The 15,444-nt window shown below is 50.5% G+C and overlaps 1 protein-coding gene across 1 annotated transcript in view; it reads right to left on the reverse strand.

The window, feature by feature from the left end:
* Ramp1 (receptor activity modifying protein 1) overlaps window positions 1-15,444 on the reverse strand; it is a 48,453-nt gene that overhangs the window by 28,604 nt on the left and 4,405 nt on the right. The window contains exon 2 of the mRNA XM_005361693.2: window positions 3,057-3,195. Coding sequence (XP_005361750.1) covers window positions 3,057-3,195 — 139 coding nt within the window. The remainder of the gene's footprint in view (window positions 1-3,056; window positions 3,196-15,444) is intronic.

The following is a 15,444-nucleotide window of genomic DNA, read 5'->3' on the forward strand; positions in this document are numbered from 1 at the left end:
TCTGCCAGGATTCCCCGTGCAGGCAGTCTGCACTATGAGCAATCACTGATCTATGTGGGGTAGGGAGTGAGTGTTTTTCCTCAGGGCCCTCCTGTGTCTTCCCTGGGTCGTAATAAATGCAACTTTCGTTTAAATACAAACTGCTCAGCTGAGGCAGGAAGCCAATTAGGCCCAAGAACAGGCTGTTTCGATTTTAACAACCTGTCCCTTCTTCTCCAACTCCTGATTCATTCCTCGGTTTAGAAGAGGAGGCCAGATGTCTCCAAGCAGCCCAGAAGGGCATAGTAATAAGATGATGGATAAAGTCCCTGAGTGGCCCCCCACCACCACACCCTGTGGTGCTTGCCTTGGGCCTCTGGACACTTGTGTCCTGAGTGGAAGGGCTTGAGTTTATATAGCCCATTTGAGCTGAGGACGACTCCCCATCCTGGGCTCTGGCAGGAGATGGAGGACTGGTGCACAACTCAAACCTTAGTTTTGCGCCATGATTGTAGACATCTGGAGACAGAGTCATAACTGAGGCATGGTCCAGATCAGGTTGGCCTGTGGGGGAGAATTCTCTGGATTGCTAATGGATGTAAGAAGACCCAGCCCTCTGTGGGTGGCATCACTCCCTAGGCAGGAGATCCCGAACTGTATAAGAGTGGGAAACGGAGCTGAGCACAAGCAAGCTAGCAAGCGAGCGTGCATGCATTCGTTTCTCTCTGCTCTGACGGTGGATGTGACTAGGATGTGAAGTTCCTGCTTCAACTTCCTACACTGATCGCTGTAACCTGGAACTGTAAGCCCAGTAAGCCCCTTTCTCCCCTACGTTGCTTTTCATCTGATTATTTTTGTCACAGCAACCACAAAGAACTAGTTTTTCCATTCTTGATTCCAAGGTAAAGACTGTCTTTAGCAAGTGTGCAAGAACCATAGACTCTGCTGGGGAGAACCATAGACTCACAGGGAAGAAGACAAAGGCTCTGTCCAAACGGGGGGGGGGCAAGAGCACTGTCCTCAGTAAGAGGAAAGGAGCCTCTGCAGGGCAGGGAGGGCCCGAGGGGTGAGATAAGTCTGAACCCAGGTTCACAAGGGAAAGTGGGTCCCACCTCATGAACCTGTGCTCCACACCCCACGCTCTCCAGTCTTCCTCTACCAGGGAGACTCTGGAGCTCAGCTCACACGAGGGCCTTATCATCCCACAGGGCCTGTCTGGCCTCCAGCAGAAGCCCAGTTGAGGCCTGTGCCTCTGGAGACATCTGCAAGCTTTCTCTTTCTGAATGACACTGGCTCCCTCTTTGCTCTCAGAGATTGTCCGAAGGGAAACTTCCTGTCCCCCTCCTCTTCCCCTCCATGAAACCTGCTCCCCCCCCCAGGACTCCCTCTCTTTTCTCCCGGGCACTGAAGAGAGTTTCCTGTTATCACAGAACACCGAGACTACATACCTACTATGTACTGTCCTGGTGATGGAGGAAAACCCTGTTCTGTGGAATGGCCTCAGACAGCCTCAGCATCCATTCCGACACCAGGCTGCCTGTCACAGCTGGGTCACAGTCCATTCATCATGAATCTCTTCCTTGTGCCACCAGAGAAACGTCTAGACAGATCTCTGGTTTCACTAGCTTGTAGTTGACTAGGCTGCATGGTTTAGAGGCCCTAGAGCTGGGTTCCTGTGAGCTCAGCTGCAGACAACCGCTCTGCTGTGTGGTTGTAACTGCTTCCCAGGGACCTGAGGGGCTTCTGCGGACAACACAGACTTCCCATGACTTGTAGATGCGAAGGGTCTGGGTCCGGGGAGGAGGCTGGTGTCTCTGCCTTCATATCGCGTCTTTCTCCTTTGCTGCCTCAAGCTAAATGGTCACATTCCGCTTAGCTCTGTATGTGGTTGGTATGTGGATTGTTTGAAAAGCGTTTTGTTCAGGCTGTAGTACAGAATGAACTTGACCTAGATTTGCCAGGATGCTGATTTTCTTTTTGAGGCTAAAGACACGTACCAGCCTCTCTGACCAGAAACTAGAAAGAAGGAAGAGGAAGAGGTGGAAGAGGAGGAAGAGGAGGAGGAGGCGGGTGTGGTGATGGCAGCAGCAGCAGCAGCAGTAGCACCAGAGTTTCTAGAAGAGTGTTGTCAATTCCCAGAAAAGACATGAGTACCCACTCCCTGACTCTTATCAGTTTCTTTGTTGACATTCCTGCCCTGACTCCCTGCACTAGAAAAACTGACCCTTTTCTTCTGTTCTGTGGCTGTGAGTCAAGGGCTCTTTTCATCTCTAATATTTGTCTCTTGAACACTTATTGTCTGAGGGCGGAGCTTCTAGACCTGGGTTCTGTAAAACTCTAATTCCAGATGGAGCTGGTAGAACACACACATACACACACACACACACACACACACACACACACACACACCCCACACCTACATTTACCTACTTACCTACCAGAGTCCCAAGATGTTCCCAACCGTACACAATAAAGTAGAAACAAAGCCTAGAAAATGCATTGTGGACACTCCAAGCTTTGATCTTTGTTCTTGCTGATGGAAAGGCCCTGCCAGGGAGAACCTCCAAGCCTGCCTTGGGGTGCCTGGAATGTGAGAGCCGGGGAGCAAACACGGTAGTTGGAAGAAGGGCCTTTGGGATGAAAAGTTGGATCTGACAGGGCAAAGGTTCTGAACCCAGAACAAAGTGGGCTGGACAGAGAGATAGTAAGGACAAGTCTGGCATGACAACAGGATGAAAGAGCTATCAGGGAGGCCTGGCTTCTGTCACAAGACAGTCACTCAGGGTTCTAGCATTGAGTGGGGCTCAACTGCCCCAGGTTCCTGCACCTGGTTGCTATGGTTATCTAATCTGAACCCTCCAACTCCTGCCCTCCTGGTACCCATGGATACCTGGACAGCAATGGAGGACCCAGCCCTGCCACCTTTAAGCTCACGTCCACCCACCAATGACTGGTACTCCCTTTGCCCTCAATCCTGTCCCTTTAGATGCTGGCTTTCCCCTAGACCAGTGTCCTGACACCCTACTATAAAGGAGAGGGCTTGCCTCCCAGCCTCCTCCTCTCCCGACAGGACTCACTCTATGGTCTTTTCCCAGTCACACCACAGAGTCTTCCCAATGGCGTCCATGTTCTTCTGGAAGCGGCTGAAGCATAAGTTGTGGATGAAGGTGCCATAGTCAGGATTTCGGCAGGCAGTGACCATGAAGACATGGTGAGCTGCAAAAGACCATGGAGGGGTTGTTACCTACTGGGTCTCCTTCCTGGTAAACAGCCTCTGCCATGCATCCCTCCCATGGTGAGCCCATCCCAGGGACCACGAGCACCAGAAACCTGTGCCATGTAACTAGGACAGAGCACCCGTCCTGGATTCATTTTGGTGTGATAAAATACTCTAACAAAAGCAACGCAGGGAGGAAGGACCTTAGCACAGATGTGCTGGGAGCTGCAGATCCCTGGCCCCTTGACTTGACCCTTGGCCTGCTGGAGTGAACTGAGCAAAACAACTTGTTTTCCTGTGCCTGCAGCTACTCTGAGCATGAGACCCAGATGGCAGGGCAGTGGGTTCTGGTGAGGCCTGCTGAAAGATCCCGAGAGCTGGAGCATGGCCATCAGTTAAAGAGCCCTATAAAAGCTTCCCCTGAGCACAATAAAGTTGGCATTCTCGTATCAAGGATGACCCGTGTCCGCGTGTCCTCATGTATCTGTGTGTGTGTGTGTATGTGTGTGTGTGTGTGTATGTGTGTGTGTGTGTGTGTGTGTTTAAGTCTCCAGCTTGGTTCCTGGCTCACAGAGCAGACGCTGTGCTTTACACAGATGGTCACATCACATCCAGAGGCAAGAGCAGACAGAAGTGAACACATGCATGTTCACTAGCTGGTCCTCTGCTCAGTTCCTCTGCTCTAACGCAGTGCAGGACCCTTTGCTTAGGGAATGGTGCTGCCCACGGTGGGATGAGTCATCCTGCATCAACTAACTTAAGGCAACCACCCACAGACATGCCCACAGGTCAACCAAATGTAGAAGAAAAAGAGACTCTCTTCACAGGTAATTTTGTCATGTCAGGTTGATAACTCAAACTACCACCGTGCCCAAGGCTTCTAATGGACTCTTTCCTTTGTCACGCGGCGGATTTGTGAAGGCTCCACCTACCGACAGTGGGACCCATGACACCCTTGCATGCACTTTCTGCTACTGTGATGAACTCCATTTTCTCCACGTTTACCCTAGGCCTTGGCACCAGGCATTGGCCTCGCGCTGTTTCATCCCCTAGCATGTTTCTCCTAACACCTGCATAGCCATGGAAACCCAGGCAGCAGGCACAGCTTGCAGGGACTAAACCCAGACCTGCCAACTTCCAAATCCAATGATGGTTGACCTCAGTCAGGTAGTGCCCCAAACATGAGGGGAGGAATCATTGCTGCCCCAGGGGGGGACCGCAGAAGAGGGTCCTGGCACCACACGACCCCAGTCCCTGGGCACACTCCTTGTGCCTGGGTGTTTGCCAATCATAAACCAAGCTGTCAAACTGCAATATGAACAATGCCTTCCCTCTTTAGTCTGATGAAAACATAAGATCAAAAATGACTCCCCAAGCTCCAATTGCACAAACTCAAAGGCGACCTCCTTCCTCAGAGCTCAATACCGATGACCATGGTGGATGTGGGCTCAGGGAGAGGGTATCGTCCCTTGGCTGCTACCCTCACATCTGTCAGGTCTCTTTGGATGGAAAGCCCATTCTCAGCCTCTTTGAGGGGAAGCTGGGAGTGCAGTCCTTAAAACCTTTGCTCAGAGTCTGACTGCTATCCCGCTAGCCTTCTTTCTCCCAGACCAGGCTGGTCATCTTCTTCAATAGGACCAGCTCCATTCACCAGTCTGGTCATTTCCTATCCCTGGAAGGGACTCAGAGGGATTCAGGACTGCCTAGGGTCCTGTGGGATCCTCGTTGGTCCTCACCAGAGAGATGTGGGATGAGGGAAAGCCTCATCTCATTAGTAACCCATCTCAGGAGAACATCAAGTTGTTCCTCACTGCCCTAGGAACCAAGAAGGCCACTGCAGCAATGGGTGACCCAAGAACTGAGCCCACGGGTGGGCAGCTGGAGGTCCCAGACTTGGGAACATGGCCTGGAGAGGGTGGAGACCCAGGACCTGAAGGATCCAGAGAGCACAGAGGGACCAGTGTTGGACTTTCTAAACTGTTGGGTCCCTCACATTCTTCTACGCTTCCATGCTGAAGAGCGGTATTACTGTGTCCATTTAGTGATGGGAAAACCAAGGCCTCCTAGCAGATGCGAGATGACATTTCAGCAGTGCAGTGGTGGAGCACACTGGCTCCCACAGACCAAGGTGTGGCCCTGGTGCCGCCTGGCTTGAGATGAGATCCTAGGGGAGCTTGGAGTACAGCCAAAGAGTAAGGCCTGCCCTTTGAGGCTATCATGAGGGGCAAGTAAGGAAGAGGGGGGCAGAGGACAAAGGGATTGGAGGGTGCCGTCTACAGGGCTGCCAGGAGGGGGACATTCCATTACAGGGTGGGCAGATGGAAGGGTGAGTTCCATGGATACAGATCTGACCTCTGCCAGCCCAGACCTGGACTAGGTGGCCCTGGACACGGCAGATGCATGGATCAGCTCACAGAGGGTCAGGGGTTTCAAGTTGGGAGGGAAACAGGAAGAGAAAGAGTCCTGGCCACAGGCAACAGAGCCAACAGCTCCCTCACAAAGACAGACTGACCCCAGGCAACATGATCTATTCATGGGGGTGGGAGGAGTTGCGGAGCCCAGCCACACAGCAGAAACGGGAGCATCCCCTAGAAAGCAATCCCTACATTCACTTGCTTGTCCCACCATAGTCTAGGAAAAAGGGCTGGCACAGGACTACCTGAACCTAGGATGCCCAGCATGGTTAGGGCCAATATTTCTGAAATGTGGGCAGGGTGGCACAGAACAGGGCAGAAGAGCATACAATAAATTCCCTGGGAAGTGATCTGGGCACAGGAGCCCTCCACGTATGGCGACAAGAGCCCCTGGACCACGTCTCTTGACAGTGTGGTCAAAGCAATGAAGAGGAAGCCCTATGTTCAATTAAAAATAAAAACCCAAGAACACACAAGAGCCCTGTCTACAGCAGCGTGTGGAGCCGTGTGAGGCCCGGTGGCAGAGATCTGCAGGCCTGGGCTTTCTCTCACTGCAAGAGGACCCACCACCAGACTAGTGCCTGCTGGCCTGAGCCTCCCCATAGGCATCACCAATCAAAACGTCTAGGGCAGGTAGTGCAGGGGACCCTGGGAGGTCAGCTTCTCAGAAAGAGAGCCTGGAGGTTGTGCCTGGACAGTGGGCTTAGCACAGAGATGGGCACAGCTCCGAACTGGGGACTGGTGAGGAAGGAGGCTAGGTCCTGGGACACACCAGAGTCCTGAGAACAAAGGGAGATGCTGGGGACTTTTAGGAAAAGCCGTGGCGTGGTCGTGGGTAGAGACCTGCCCAAAGGAAACACTGACAGATGGAAATGGCTCCTGGGAGGCACTCCAGAGAAGACTGAACACACATCCTTCAACAGGCGACCTCCATTAGTGAGGAGCCATGGGAGGGGCTGCCGGAAGAGCTCTGGCCCCCACCCAGAGCCTGGGGAAGCTCCGAAGGTAGCAAGACCCCACCCCCACTCCCCAGCAAGTCTCCGCACCCACGTGAGCTCATGCAACAGCAGCAGCTCAGTGTATGCATGTCCAGGCCACGTGGGTAACGTGAGTGCAGATGGGGACCTCTGAACCAGCTGTGCACACTCGATAGTTATGACAGTGTCAGGGGAGGCTGGGGGAAGGGGTAACTTGCTACTCCTGTCCCGCCAGGATCTCCTGTGGTAGACGTGAGGTACCAGGTACACAGCAGGCTCCCGAGGCTGGATGAGAACCCACAGCCTCATGGGAGGGTCAAGGATCATCTCTCCATTTGTCCCCAATACTTTGCGACTCCGGGCATCCAGACTTGGCTTGTGCCTCATTTTGACCCCTTCTCCCATGGACTCTTATGCTCCAAGCTGTCCTCGTCCAGCTGCCCAAAGCTTGAGGAAGCATCGAGGAGATCTACTACTGAGACCTGGTGTTCCCAAGTCTCCTGTGAAGGAGCCAGGGCATGAAGAGATGCACACAGATCCAGTTGTCCAGAGAGGCTGTGATGTCTCCTGTGGAGAATCGGTTCCACAGGGAAGAGGGTGCTAAGAGACTGGGGACTGAAAGGACCAACCACGTCCCCTCCACACTCCCTGCCAAATGCCCCAGTCCCTACCCTTTTGCCTTTAAGACCAAGATCTCCTGGTTAGTTTTAGTGTCACCCTGGTCTGGCTGCAGAGCTGAGTCTTCCTGGCCTGGCTCTTGTTCCTCCCATTTTCCTTAAGACACCCTCTCACCTGTTAAAGGGGGACCTGCTATGCCCAGCCCCATCAGCCTTTTTCTAGATTCATCCTTTCCCGCCTTAGAGAGTACAGAGCCCATATCCAGACTGTGGCCATGGGCAGTTCTGCAGGCAGATCTGGAGAGCAACTCCATGTTGTAGTCAGAAGAGTCATGATTATCTAGAAGTCTAATCTTTTCTTACAGGACGAGCAATAGTTAATGGTAAAATTGCTCCAAGCTTTCAGTTCACCCTTTAGAGCCAAAAGGCACATTATGTGTGCTGACAAATGTAATTAATGAGGACCACTGTCTTCTGAAACCCAGACTGAAGCAATAGGGCTCCGCCAGCTGCCTGTCAGGACAGGCACTCCCCTAGGCTGTGAGTAACTGAAGAATCCCCTATCGCAGCTCTGCTCCTCTCTACTACCAGAAAATGCCCCAACTGAGCATAAGCAGCATCACACACAGAGAGAAGCTACCACAGGTCTAGGGCATCAGGAAGTGGTGGTGCTGGCCACCATCCTGGAGTGTGCTTGCCTCCGAATCCTTGGAGATGTGGGCTCAGGGCCTCTCAGACAGCAGTTACCTCTGGGGCTAGGATAACCTCTGTCCCCAGAGGCCCTGGAACTACAGGAGAGTCCCAGGAGATGAAGGCCATGGCCGCATCACAGGGATGCCCAGCAGTTCCCAGGTACCAAGAAACAGCACTTGCTCTTCACCCTCAGTGATAGACCAGCCATAGAGGAGCTGGGGATGATGAGAGCAAGGACGTCCTGAGAGCATGAGGCCAAGAGAATAATAACCCTCTGCATTGTTCTCCCCCTGTACTGGGTCTTCAGGGCATCTTCCGTCTGTGTGGGTGGCTCTGACGTCCCTAAGGCTCATCCTGCACAGTGCCAGGAGAACCAAGGGTTTTCATCATTTGACACCGGTGTTGGCAACCCAACTTTAAAAAGAAGTCTGTCTGGAATCTTCTACCTAGTAGAGGATGTAAAATATACAGCTTGGCAGCCTGAGGGACTGTGTCTAGATGAGACCACCTTCGAGATCACAGAGCAAGTCTTAACAAACGTAACAGAGATGAGAATGTCTAGTGTCTTACTAGGTAGCAGTGGACTAAAACTAGAAATAAATAACAAGACAAACCACAGAAACTACACAACTGCTCAGACTGGACAGTATGTATTTGCATCCCTGCTGGGCAGCCCCACCAGTATGTTCTCACTTCTAGACCCACCCTTGGGAAGCAAAGGCAGATGGATTTTTGTGAGTCCCAGGCCAACAAGGGTTACATAGTGTGGCCCCTGCTTCCAAATAAAATAAAACTATAGTCCAACTTCCTTAATGCATATAAACATGAAAATGCTCAATAAAATACCGGGCATGGTGGTGCATGCTTTTAATCCCAGCATTCAGGAGGCAGAGGTAGGTGGATCTCTGTGAGTTCAAGGCCAGCCTGGTTTACAAAGTAAGTTTCAGGACAGAGAAACCCTGCCTTGAAAAACCAAACCAAAATAAGACCTCATAAACCAAAACCCTGCGTATAGAATTCAAGAACACAGTAAGATTATATGCCACAATCAAGTTAACTCAGGGCTGCAAGGTTGGTTCAGCATATGCAAACCAATACATATAACACAACATAGAAACACACTTAAGGACAGAAATCACCCAATCATCTCAGGAGATGGAGGAAAGGCCTTCGAGAAAGCTCAGCTCTGCTTCATGAGGAAACTAGGAAAAGAAGGAACAGCTCTAATGGAGATAAAGGCTGTATACAGCAACCTGTAGACAGGGAAGTTGAAGGCATCTCCTGTAACATCAGAATGAAGCGACTATGCCCACTCCTTTTTATTCTGTGTCTCTGTGTGTATACACATGCCATGTATATGCATGCAGCCAAATGCCTGTGAGCAGTGTTCATCTTACTGCTTTTGTTCAATATGAGGTCATAGCTAGAGTGATAAGAGAAAGCGATAAAAATATAGACAGAAAAGGGAGCGATCTAAGCATCTTTATTTTCAGCTGACATAATCCTATACGTAAAAGACCATGAGGATTCCCCAGAAAAATCTTAGATCTTACCTATATTTGTAGCAAAGCACCAGGAAGTGAAATCAATGTAAAAATTCAGTAGCCTCCCTATATACAAATAATCAACTTGTGAATGAAGTCGGGTAAAAAAAAAATGTTATCTCATGTCAAGAAACTTAGGAAGGAAGGAAAGGAGGGAGGGAGGAAGGAAGGAAAGAAGGAGGGAAGAAGGAAGGAGAAAGGGAGGGAGGGAGGAAGGACAAGGCAGGGCATTCCCTAGAAGGAGTAAACAATGGAAAGTAGAAAAAAAGATATTAAACTCCAGGTTCCACATGGTCCTGCATGGAGGCCTCAGAATCCTTACAATTATCCCAGCAATGTGAGCCTGTGCTACCTTCATCCTGATGAGGATCCTTGGAGATAGGATGCAGTCAGCCAAGGTTACCAGACCCAGGTTGGTGGGCTGTGTCCTCTGGATCCTTGAAGAAGTCAGATGCTACCCAGGTCAAAAGACTGCTGGGAGAGGGAGAATCAGTCTCTCCCAAGGATGAACCCCTTTACTGGTTATCTGATGCAAACCACAAACACGCAAACAACAAAATCGGACTCTGTAGGTTGTATTTATATAATTGTGCTCACATGTATAGACAGTAAACTCACATACATGTAACAAAAATAAGAAGAAAAAAGGCTATGAATTTGAGATGGGGAAGATATGGGAGGGAATGGGGAAGGAAAAAAAGGGGGAAAGTGATATAATTCTATCTTAATTTAAAATGTGTAAAAAATATTTTTAAAAATATTCAAAGAAGAAGAGCCACCGCCACTAGCAAGGGACTCCAGAATGTCCCATAGATGGGCAGTGGAATGTTCCAGCAATGCAATACTTAAAAGTGACAAACCACAAAATGGTCCCTGACAAAGTGCAATTCCACCCAGAGAGTCATGAATGGTGCCTTCAGGATGGCTGCTGGGAACGGAAAATCAGAAGATAACAATTGCTGGAGGACGAGGGGAGGGTGGAAGTTGTGGACAAGAGGCGTGGGGTGGCAGGGCTGTGGTGGGAAACAACCCAGCAGCTCCTAAAAGGATCAAAGATAAAATTACCACGTAATGTAACACCCCCTATTCTGAGTGAGCATCCAAGAGATCTGAAAGAAGTGTTTGCACACCGCATGGCTAGCAGGAACCAAGAAGCTGCTCAGCCTTTCCTTGGATGGAGAGATTATCAGGATGTGGTATGTCTATGCAGGGGAATTCTATTTGACCTTCCAGAGGAAGGAAAACTCGACTCCTACTATAATCTGGATGAGCCTTGAGGATGTACACTGAAGGATAAATTCCACACGATTCTATACCAAAGGTACCACTGTAGTTAAATCAATGCAGTAGTTTGAATGCAATTGGCTCCCGTAAGCTCATCGAGAGTGGAGCTATCAGGACGTGTGGCCTCGTTGCAGGAAGTGCGTCACTGTGGGGGTGGGCTTTGAGGTCTTCTATGCTCAAGCTATGCCCAGCGTCAGTTCACTTCCTGTTGCCTTCAGATCAAGATGTAGAACTCTCAGCTCCTCTTCAGCCCCATATCCGCCTGCAGGTGCCATGTTCCGCCATAATGAAAATGGACTAACCCTCTGAACTGTGAGTGAACCACTCCAGTTAAATGTTTTCTTTATAAGAGCTGCCATGGCCATGGTGTCCCTCCACAGCAATACACACCCTAACTAAGACAATCAGAGAGATGGAAAGTAAAGTGGGGGGGGGGGGCTGCCAGTGGCTGGGAGACGGAGGAAGGGGGAGTCAGTAGTTAGTGTTTAATTAGGACAGCTTTCCAGTCATTCTGGAGGTGTCTCCCTGAAGACTCCATGAATATAGTTGGTGCAGGTAACTGCAAACTTGAAAGTGAACTCAGATGTCCTTTAGGGAACTTGGTTATTAACTTGGTTGGATCTGGAATCAACTAAGAGAAGTGTTTCTGGGTAGCTCTGTGTAGGGATTTTTTTTTTTTGAGGAGAGAAAAGCCTTCCAGATGTGACCCAGATATAAAGAGATCCGGGGGAAAAGCCATTGCTTGCTGGCCTATCTTCTCTTCTTGCAGGTGATCACATCTACTCTGCTGCCACCTCCGGCCTTACCTCCATCTCTCACTGACAATAGACTCCAGGTTCTTTGGCTGTCCAATGTGGTCTGAAGATCAGGGGCTCTCCAGGGACTGGCCCAGGCCTTTGGAACCAGACCGGGACTGTTGAGGCTTCCAGTCTTGCGGACTGAGTAGCGAGCAGGTACTTTTTCCCAGAATGCAGCCAGCTGTTGCTGCACCACCCAACGCCCGAGGCACACGCCAGTCTGGAAGTCTCCTTTCATGACATCTATTCATTCTATCTGTTCTGCTCCTCTAGAGAGCTGTGACTAAAACACGCACAATTAAAAGTAAAATGTCACAAGCAACGTGTGGGCAGAGGAGGTGGTGCTTTGCGCTCCCTGCTGCAGAGACTGCGGGGCTTTATGTACACAAGCCCCCATCTGTCTCCTGCACACAAGGCTTAGTGACAGGAAGAATGGAGAGGTTCCTAAGTGTGGGGTCTCCAAAGCTCACACGCCTGGACAAGTGAAGTGAACAAGGACACAGGAAACACTAGGGATGTCTTATCTGCTTGTGTGAGTGAGCATGCTCCATCAGTCTTCTGCTTGGCTGAGCTCGGGGAGGTTCTGTCTGTCTTATGCCCGCTGTTGGCATCTTCAGAATTTTCTGTTTGTGGTTTCTATTTCCTCTTTGGTATAGAAAGCATTTGGAAAACAATTTTTAAGAGTCCCAGTGGCTGGGAGTTTTAATTAAAGGACTGGAATCAACACACTGCGTTCTTCCTAGGGGCTCATGGCTGTTCACAAAAGTCAATGTGTAGGGGTAAGAAGTCACCTCCAGGTCACTCTAAGTGGGAGGCTCTGGCAGAACTGTCTCCCTCCCAAACAGGGTACAATAAAACCAGTAATGAATATCTGGGATCCCCAAAGCCTAAGCCCCTAGGAGTTTTAAACACTGTTTTCCAAATGCTTTCTGTGTCAAAGGGGAAACAGAAACCACAAACAGAAAATTCTGAAGATGCCAACAGCAGGCACAAGACAGACAAAACCTCTCTGACTTTAGTCAAACAGGAGACGGACTGAGCATGCTCATTCACACGAGCGGATGCATCAAACAAAAATTGATCAGGTGACTTTTCAGAGAAAAAAGCATTAGGATACTAGGCAGCGTTTTGTCTGGAAGCAAAAATGCCAGTTCATAATATGGGACCAAGAAAGGCAAACATCCACAGATACGGAAGGAGTTAGAGAAGGGACCTCCTAAACAGCACTCCTAGATGCGCAGGGGACATGTAGCTTTGTAGATGGGGGACACCATAACATGAAAACGTCACATGATAGAGATCAAAGGTGCTGGAGTTTGGATGTGGCAGGTCCTGATGAAACGGTGCTGCGGTACCGAGGTGTGGCTCTGGGGTGGGGCAGTGATGGGATCCTGTTTGATAGACTCTTGGGAGGTGACAGGAACTCTGAAGGAAGGAGAGCCTCAGGGGCTAGAGCTTGTCCCTAGCCCTTTCCTCCGCATCTCCTTCAGCCTCCTTTCTGCCATGACTTGTGTAGCTGTGTTTACCATATGTTCCTGCTGCCATATTCTGCCTCACTACTGTCCAGCGACCACAGGCTGAAACCTCTGAAAGCCTGAGGCAGAATAAACCTTCCTCCTTCAAGTTGGCTCTGTCAAGGATTTGGCTACAGGGGTGAAACATCAGCCATGCTGCCTCGTTTTATGTCAACCTGACTCAAGTTAGAGTCTCTTGAGGAGAGGAAACCTCAGTGAGGAAACGCTCCCAGCAGACTGTCCTGTACAGGATTTTTCTTGAGTGATGATTGACGTGAAGGCCTCAGCTTACTGTAGGGTATGCCATCCCTGAGCTGATGGTCCTGGCTCCCTGGGTCCTTGTTTGGAAAGCAGCCATGAGGAGCTAGCCCCAAAGCAGCATTTCTTCAAGACCTCAGTTCCTGCCTCCAGGTTACTGCCCGACTTCCTTAAATGAGGGTCTATACGCTGTAAGATGAAGCAAACCCTTTCCTCCCCAAGTTGCTTTTGGTCACAGTGTTTCATTGCACTCGTAGAAACCTAAATAAGGCAGAAATTGGCACCAGGCGTGGAATATTGCTGTGACAGACATGACCATATATTTGGGGGAGGATTGGGGACGTCTTTTGCCTGGAAAAGTCACTGGGTGTTCAGAGCTCAGTGAGCTGATCTAAGAACCAAGAGGAGAGACGTAGGCGCAGGGCAGATGAGAGAGGCCTGGCTTGGGAAGTTTCAGAGGGAAGTAAGACTCTATTGGGGCCATTTAATGTTTCGAAATAAGAAACTGTGGTTCTGGAGAGCGCAGGCTAGAGGTTCAGCTGTGATTGACAAGGGACCCGAATCACTGAAGTGAAACCCCTCGCTTTGCTGAGATGGTTAAGTGGCAACTGGAGCTGCAAAGTTAGGGGTGACCAAGATGAGACCAACATTATGGAGGGCTGAAAACCTGGGAGTGTGTTTCCTCAGGATCAGCACACAGAAGCCATGGGCCAGAGGGGCAGAGGCTGTGTCTTGTTCTGGCAGCTGAACTGGGTAGCGGAAGAGTCACCCGGGGGGTATCGGTTTTGAAGGCATGGAGGAGTCACGCAGAGCAGCTGAGGCCTGGGGCTGTGTGGCAGGGCTGGGGTCCCAGAGAAGAGGCTGGGGGAGGCGACTGGTAAAGGTGCGGATTCAGTCGCATTGGGGGCTTGAGCATTTTGGGGAAGCTACCCGTTCCTTTCCGTGTTGTTTTTGGTTGCAGGGTTTATCGAAGGGGTACGCTATACAGTGTTGGTTGTTCCTCTGGGATCGAGGGCTGATTGGAGATATGCTTGGAGCTTGAGGGACTAGGTTGAAGTAATTGCTAATCCTGCAAAGGGTCCAGATTCAAAATCCAAAGTGTGGTTCCTACACAGTGGGAACTACTTCTGCATCATTGGGGGGGGAAAAAAATCTTAAGTCAAGCCATGGTAAGTCTGCTTACCACCTGCTGAATGTGACAGGGGAAATGACACATTCCTAAGCAAGCGGCAGAGGTCACTGCAAAGATACAAAACCCCAAGCAGCAAGACAGCTGTGGAAAACCCCTCCAAGGTGGTCAGTCACAGTCCCCAGGGAGAAAGGACTCTCAGGTCCTCCTGGAACAGCCTCATCCTGCCAGCAGCCTGTCTTGGTACCTAGGGTTAGAGGTGATGTTGACATGGTTTCTGTGGAAGGGAACCTCAGTCTGGGAGATAAAGCTACAGAAGAAAGGACCTCACTTAGGATTAGTGAGTAACAAGGACAAGTATGAGCAGGAGGCGATGGGCAGCTGGGGCCTCAGGAGCCCTGCTCGGTTGGTCGGGGAGGGAGAAGCATCTTGTGGCCGTCTCTATTATCGCTCTCAGCAGGCCAGCAGGGCAAGCTGCTGTGGGCATGTTAATAGTTCTTCCTTCACATGACAAAACAACATTTCATACGTGGAAAGACCATGTATCCTCCACCCTTCTGTCCTCTTCACTATGGACAGTGAGATAAAAAGCCCCTGAGCCACAGGAGACAGGCAGACTTACTGCCGCAGGATTCAGCAGAGGAAGACTGCTCTGGCTAGCACCCCACTTCGGAAAAAAAATCAACACCGAAAGCCATGAGGCCTGGAAGGCGGTGAGGTCACTCCTAGCTGTAGTTGGCATAGTGGCCTGTTTGGAAAGCCTCGGGAGGAGCTCAAATACGAAACAAGAAACAGAGAAGGGAGACACCACGCAGGGCACACACAGTGTCCACTGGGCCTTAGGGCATGGCTTAGTAGGCAAAGGTGCTTATCATCAACCCCTGAAAGGTGACCTCCACCTTCAGTTGTGAACCACGACACACTTGCCCTCCCCCACCGCGCCTTCAGTTGTGAACCACGACACACTTGCCCTCCCCCACCGCACCTTCAGTTGTGAACCACGACACACTTGCCCTCCCCC

Source organism: Microtus ochrogaster, linkage group LG4 (assembly GCF_000317375.1).
Source record: "Microtus ochrogaster isolate Prairie Vole_2 linkage group LG4, MicOch1.0, whole genome shotgun sequence".
Classification (NCBI taxonomy): Eukaryota; Metazoa; Chordata; class Mammalia; order Rodentia; family Cricetidae; genus Microtus; species Microtus ochrogaster.